The 7351-nt window shown below is 39.7% G+C and overlaps 1 protein-coding gene across 2 annotated transcripts; it reads left to right on the top strand.

Moving 5' to 3' along the window:
• The first annotated feature begins 671 nt into the window (after positions 1 to 671).
• Positions 672 to 5877, top strand: anxa1a (annexin A1a). Of its 2 annotated transcripts, none has more exons than XM_086313776.1 (12): positions 672 to 789; positions 1404 to 1480; positions 2177 to 2267; positions 2512 to 2606; positions 2712 to 2825; positions 3077 to 3167; positions 3279 to 3358; positions 3781 to 3925; positions 4021 to 4116; positions 4226 to 4284; positions 5094 to 5216; positions 5368 to 5877. In XM_086313776.1, the coding sequence occupies exons 2-12, from the start codon at positions 1421 to 1423 to the stop codon at positions 5425 to 5427; spliced, it is 1014 nt and encodes a 337-aa protein (XP_086169902.1). In that variant the 5' UTR covers positions 672 to 789; positions 1404 to 1420; the 3' UTR covers positions 5428 to 5877. The 2 variants fall into 2 exon arrangements, with proteins under 2 accessions (XP_086169902.1, XP_086169903.1); XM_086313777.1 differs by having other exon boundaries at positions 712 to 781.
• Positions 5878 to 7351: the final 1474 nt, after the last annotated feature.

The following is a 7351-nucleotide window of genomic DNA, read 5'->3' as shown; positions in this document are numbered from 1 at the left end:
GGGCCGCGAGAGTTGAGGCTCAGGCGTGAAATGTATAGTTTTCAGGGTTTTTATCGGTTTTCAGCGTTATTTTGTTATCGTTTTTATCGTTTACTCGGTTTTCCTGGGTCTTTTCACGTGTGTTATGAATAAATTTTCTTTTTTTCGGTACCGGTACTAGTTTTATTTTGTTGTATTTATCCGCGACACCTTAAAGGCCGGTCCATGAAAATATTGTCGGCCATAAACCGGTCAAAAAAGGTTGGGGACCGCTGGTCTAGGGTGTATTTCTGGGTTTTCGCACAGCCCGAGATTCAAATTATAATTATAATGGGCTTGGATTTGCAACATTATGAATGAAATTTGCTCTATTTTTTATTTTGCGGGTTGGTGCTCCAGCCAGCCAGAGAGTCCCCTGCCGCCCAGCCTTCTCCTCCCTGTGCCGCAAGCAGCAACCCAACCCTGAACACACCACTCCCAGATGTCCTACATGTCCACGAGATCACAATTTTTATTAACATTTTTTATACCTGGCACGTGATCGGCAGATGTTTTCAAGTAAGCAACGGGACTGTTTTAAATCTGCAGGAGGATCTGTTGCCAGCTCTCTACTGAATCCGGATGTTGCGTTTAGATTGCAGCTGCCGAGGGCACACAGCAGAGATTCAGCCCAATGGTAGCCGCGGAGGGCGGCGTGGGCTGGACCCGTCACTAGGAGTGGTTTGTGCTCGAGTATAAATACACGCTTTCTGTCACTACAACGCCCCTGGAAACTCGGTGAGACAAACTTCTTCTCTTTAAGGCAACACGGTAAGTCTTTTGACTCCCAGGAAATCTTTGGCGTTGTAGATTCTGAACTCAGCTGAGTTTGGAGCGAGATTTGATGGCTTTTGGTCTCCTCTCCCCGATGAGATCTAAAGTTGCAGCAAGGTATATTGATTGGTGCAACTTACGAGGCGGAGGGGAGTGTGAGGTTAACGTTTGTCTTGACGTGCTCGGCTGTCCCAACTACGTAGAGAAGTCAAATTCTATCATAAAATCAATCGATATAAATAGATATGTTCTATCCCACATTATAATGTATGTCCGTATCAGAGATGAGAGTGGGTGTGGCCAGGGTGTTTGCTACAGATGCTTGTCATTATAGAAAACTGCTTATTGTAAATCAGAGTAGATATCTGGACTTGCACTTGACCTCTCCAACAGCAGATAAAAGAAACCCCTTTTTTTTTTTTTTTAGTTTAATGCTTTAGAACTTAGAAGATTGCCAAAAGAGTCACTACTTTGAGCAACATTTACAAAAAACTTTATTTTTAGATGCTCAACTGTTTCTCACAAGGAGAAACAAAACTTTAAATGCTACGATAAATGTTCATATTTGGATCAAACACTGCTGACTTTCTCCTTCTCCTCCTCTCTTACAGACAGACCACTCCCCACCATGTCTTTCATCCAGGCCTTCTTGGAGCAGAGCGTTTACTTGGGCATGCCCGATGATTCAGTACGTAACACTGTGGTTCCAGTTGCTAAGGCCAAACACCCTGTTTTTCTTTTTTTCCCCGTCTCTTCCTGTGGTATGCTAGGGTGGAAAAACTGATCTGGCAGTACAGCAGAGTAGAAAATCGCTGCGTAGGAGGTGTCGATATAAAAAGATTGAATGAGTTTAGATGTTGAAGAGAGGAAGGAAATTAACTAAAAAAAAAATGGTGGTAGATTAATTATAGAAACATCATTAAAGTAAAAAGGGGCCTGAACTGTAAAGATTATATGCACAGAGAATGATAACCAGAGAGAGTTTTGGGAATGTATGAGTCACTGAAGCCGGAATTTGAGCTCCTCCCTTTATAAACTCTGCAAACAGAACAAAATGGTACTTCTCCTTTCACCGATTTCTTAAAGTAAGTTTAGAAAAAGTTGCACAAGTTGTAGGATAACAGTTTGGACTCTTTCATTGTTCACTTCAGTCCAAACAGGGCATCTGCCAACATTTTAAAAGCTTTGTGTTGACATCTGAAATAATAAGGGAGGAACCGTAGGGGCTCCTTTTTTTTCTGCCTTAATTTCAAGGATACAGTCACTGGGTTTCAACACTTTTGTAGTTAAAACATTTGAAAAATGCACCCCTGTATCCCACCTTGTACATTCCTCTAAACTGCAGACAAGTATTTACCAAACACAATAATCTGGCACGTTTCAGGCTTTAAAGAATGAAGGAACGGTGAAGCCAGCGCTCAATTTCAACCCTAGTGGAGATGCAGCAGTCTTGGACAAGGCCATCAAGACAAAAGGTGAAGCTGAAATGCATGAGGGACGCTTTGGAGCGTGTGCGAGCATGCTTTGGTGTTGCAATGTGTATCGAAGTGTTAAGTACAGACTTTCTTGTCTTCCTTGTCAAGAATCTTAACACCCTCTGCTGGCCATCATATGTGATTACATTCTGTTCTCTGTGGGATCACACACACCAAACAATGAATGCTGAACAGTCATACTGCTGCAGAATGACAGGAATGCTTGTTTTACTCGCTTGTGCAGGTGTGGATGAGAACACCATTATTGAAATTCTGGTCAAAAGGAGCAACGAGCAGAGGCAGCAGATCAAAGAGGCTTACCAGAAGGCCAACGGCAAGGTAATGACAATTAGACAAACACGATCGGAGCAAGAAGTTCCAAAACTGACAGGAAACATTACTTCCTCTGGATCATACATTTAATCATCCGTTGATACCTCATAGCCTCTGGACACAGCCCTGAAAAATGCTCTGAAGGGAGATCTGGAGGAAGTCGTGTTGGCTCTGTTGAAAACTCCTGCCCAGTATGATGCCCAGCAGCTAAAACTGGCAATGAAGGTACACAAACACACATTACTAAGATGAGCACATTGACAGAAAAAGCTATTAGAGTACTTGACTACATTTGTGTAAATGCTTTCTCTGGTATCACCATGATCTCTTATTGTTGGCACATGATGATATCCACCCACTTAAACATATTAATCCTTTGTTTTTCTAAAGGGAGGTGGCTAAAAGGTGTTTAACTGGTTTTGTGAAGCATTAAGAGACTTTGTCTCAATCCTTCTATCTGTGCATCTCTGCCTCAGGGTCTGGGAACAGACGAGGACACTCTGATTGAGATTTTAGCTTCCCGAACCAACAGGCAGATCGTAGACCTAAAGAAAGTCTACAAGGAAGGTTTGTGCCAAAGTTCAAGCAACAATCTTCAGTTTCCAGAAGCTAAAATTTGAACAACGACACAAGTGTCAGTGGGAAAACTAATTCCACTTTTGCGATTACTTTGCCAAGAATACAAGAAAGAGCTGGAAGAGGACATCAAGTCTGACACTAGTGGAGACTTCAGGACGGCCCTCATTGCACTCTGCAAGGTACTTGAGTGTGTTTTATTTACTGATCTGTTGCAGGATCTCAAAATCATTTATTCTGTCATAGCACCAGGATGCTCTAAGTTCTGAAACAACATAAGACTCCCCACTGAAGCTGGAACACTGAGCTGATTATAAAAAGCAAACTTACTCCCTAGACATGCACACATACAGTCACGTGTACTCTCATTTGGATATCTTACAAACTCAGTTCACATTTTAAAGTTGAAAGCCACATTTTAATTAAATTTTGAGAAATGTGAAGCTTTCTTGGTGAATTCAGTGGCATTAAATAGAACATTGTTTGTGCTTACTGTGCTTTTTCAGTTTTCCAACTCTTAAAAATATCTATGATTTATTAAATTAGCTAATTAGCTAGTTTGATTCCATCAGTACACCAATCAATCTGTTTCTTCATATCGCAGGCTGCCAGGACTGAAGGAGTTTGCGAGCAGCTGGTTGACAGTGATGCCAGGGCTCTGTATGAGGCGGGAGAGGCCAGGAAGGGCACGAACTGCGCTGTCTTTATCGACATCCTAACCAGCAGGAGTGCCATTCATCTCCGTCAAGGTCTGTTTGATGCACCGTTAAGTATATATTTTTTTTAAGTCTTATCTTTAACATCTCCTTCTTAGGAATAGCACCTAATCTGTATTCTATTTCAGTGTTTGATAGGTACAAAAAGTACAGCAAAGTGGATGTGGCCAAAGCCCTTGACCTCGAACTGAAGGGAGATATTGAGAATTGCCTCACAGCAGTTGGTAAAGTCAAACCTCTGTTTACGAAACCTCTAAACTCTATTACTTTAGCATTAAATCAGTATATTCTGGATGGACTGGATTAAAACTTTAAAAAAATATATATTCACAGTGAAGTGTGCTGGAAGCAGAACTGCCTTCTTTGCAGAGAAACTCTACTTGGCCATGAAGGTACAGTATATGTGCTGCTACAGGAACAACTGAATATTACAGGGGAAATAATTCACAAGTGGATTAATGTAGAAGTACTCCTTAATTTGGATGATGCCAATTGCCATTTGAAAAAACTGATTGGCTGTCAATGTGGCTCAGGTTTTAGAGCCAGTTGTCTGCTATTTAGTAGGTTGGATGTTCAGTCCCCAGTTTCTGCATCTATATATTGACGTGTCCTTGGGCAAGCTGTTGGTGAACAATGCTGGGCTGCTTTGGATCAGAATTTGCTAACTTTGGCTAATTCACATAAATGATCTAATCTGCTAAGTCACATAAATAATAAACCACTCAGTCAGTGTCGGAAATAGGCTCCCATGAACTGGAGAAGTGTCCCAGCATGAGAAACTTGAGCCATGGACAAAGGAGTCTTCATGCATTTAATACATTTATCACTGGGTGAATGTCTGAACATAGTAGCATCATAATGCTGAAAAAGGGTATTCCTTTGCCCACTGGAGCTCCTTTTGACATGTTTGATCTGTTTTTACTAAACAAGATAACTAGGTGGATGGTTTTTAAGTTACAAACTGACTTTCATTTAGTCAGTTGCATAGATATAGAGAGTAAATCCCCTATAATTTGTCCAGTTCTTGAAGTTCTGTAGCAAAACAGCTCTTCGCTAAATAGAAATAATAGTCAAATCTAAAACCTTTTACTTTTAAAAATTCCCATTAATCTCATATTTCTGTTATCTTTTCCACATATAATATAATCAATGGTATGTTATAATATAAATGTTTCATGACTGGCTCTTTTCTGCCCTTCAGGGTAAAGGTACCCGCAAGCCTATCTTGACCCGCATCATGGTGAGCCGCTCTGAAATTGACATGAAGCGGATCAAGGAAGACTACAAGAAGAATTATGGCAAAACACTCTACCAGGACATTCTGGTGAGCAAACATCTAAAAGTTAAACCCATTCCAGATGTTCAGTTTTGAATGGATTGTGCATATGACGGTACAAAAATGTCAAAAGAAAACATGTAAAGATTTATGGATTTAAAAAAACAAAAAAAACAAACTTGTATTTTTCCCCATTTAGGATGACACCGCAGATGATTACGAGAAGATTCTGCTCGCTCTCTGTGGGGGTGAAAACTAACAGCCTATCGCTGGGATCAAAGCTCATACAGCAGAATATCCATGCCAGTGTACAACTGTGGAAAATCGCCTGTTATCTCTTAAATACATAATGTGCCTTTTGTGCTTGTGGAGACCTGACAAGACTGTCTTTCTTTGCAAGACGTCATGATAGTTAGATGATATTGGCAATGAGCGAATACTAACCTGGAGTTGGCAGAGCAGATAGGCCGTTTCCTTTCTGAGAAATCCTTTTTATTTCAGCGCAGATCTCATAGCATTATGCCAGAAGATCTATGTTCTAGACAGACTTTGCTTGCACTTACTAGGTTCTATAACTAAAGTCCAAAGAGAAGCTGATGTGATCACAGTGCAGCTCATGTATCCAGATCACCACATGCCAATAGCTTAATGTTACCATTGCTCTTGAAGGAGATTTGATGTTCTGCAAATAAAAGCTTTTTTTACTGAAGTGGTCTTGATTATTTATAAATTCATACAACACATATCAGACATGAGAACAAATAAGTGGTCAAGGTTTACATGCATACATTATGGGTGTGAATGTCTTTGAATTGTTATGTTTCCAGGGTGGAAGGAGTTGTGCTGAAGGTTCTACAATGTCTTTAACTGGACAAAGCCAAGGCCTATTGACTTGATCGTGATTGACAACTAGTAGTTTACTTTTGCCAGCATAAACCAGATTTGTTAGAGCTATTTCTAAAGGGGGGGGAAACCCTGATAATTTATCATTTGTTATGAAAATTATACATAAGTACAAGTTATTTGGATATATCAACACTTTACCAAGGTCTGGAAGAAGACCCAAACTGTCACCCACAGATGACAGGAAATTGGTTAGGATGTTTAGGAACCACCAAGGGTCAAGCTTGTCATGAAATGGAAACTGCTGGAATGCCAGCGTCACACTCCTAAGTGAAGTGAGTTTTACATCACCATGAACTACAAGGGTGCCCACCAAAACAACAACCCTTGTTCCAGAATTGACAACCTCGAATGAAATTTGCAGCTTCCCACACGGACGAGCCAAATGTCTTTTGGAGATGTTTTATGATTGGATGAGAAATGAGCTTTCAGGCCATAATTACAAGATATCTGTTTGGAGGAGTAAATGTGAGGATTTCAAACCTAAGAGCATGATGGTGGTGGTGGCATCATGCTCTGATCTAAGTCATTAAATATGTATTCTGTGCAATAAATCCACTTTGTAAAAAGAAAAGTTCAAAGAAATTATTAAAATTTTCATCTAATCTAAAAATTTCACCTAATCTAAAAAAACCCCCCCCAAAAAACCAAAAAACTGAATTTCTCGGAGGAACCCAGCCAAGGGATTAATAAAGTTTCATCTAAAAGCCCAAATTACCATGACATACATTTCCATGACATTTTATATGATGTTGCCAAATATTTACACATTGGTAGTATGAGTACAATATGAATACATTTTAAATGAGTCTCTTAAGTCCATATAACGTGTTTTCCCATCATGTGCTATATAGAAATGCTGGTGTTGATTTGAAAACCGAGCCAGATGCAGAAAGCGTGTTCAGCCGTTATGTGATTACTAGATGGGTAGTAATGAAAATATCTTGCGTGGTAATTGTAAAAAAAAAAAAAAAAAAAAAATTTAACCTCCTAAGACCCGAACTCTTGCATGGCATGCATTTTTTTATTTTTCTTTGATATTTGGGCATATTGGGGCCCGATGAATGTAAAAACAAAGAATTACCAGATTATTATTTTTTACCTTATTTTTGTTTTTATGAAAAATAAGAGCCACATATGAGGATATTAGTTTAAAATTTTGATAGAACAGTAGCAGTATAATGTCCTCGTAAGTGGATATCAGGCCCTTGTAGAGCAGAATTGAGTATTTTGGTCTAAATAACCCACATATGTGGACGCCAGGTCCTAGGAGGTTAAAA

The sequence above is a fragment of the Aulonocara sp. 'chitande type north' Nkhata Bay genome, linkage group LG12 (assembly GCF_057382095.1).
Source record: "Aulonocara sp. 'chitande type north' Nkhata Bay isolate Kocher_YH1m ecotype deep benthic linkage group LG12, A_spYH_male_GT1.1, whole genome shotgun sequence".
Lineage (NCBI taxonomy): Eukaryota > Metazoa > Chordata > Actinopteri > Cichliformes > Cichlidae > Aulonocara > Aulonocara sp. 'chitande type north' Nkhata Bay.
This window is presented reverse-complemented; position numbering and strand designations above follow the sequence as displayed.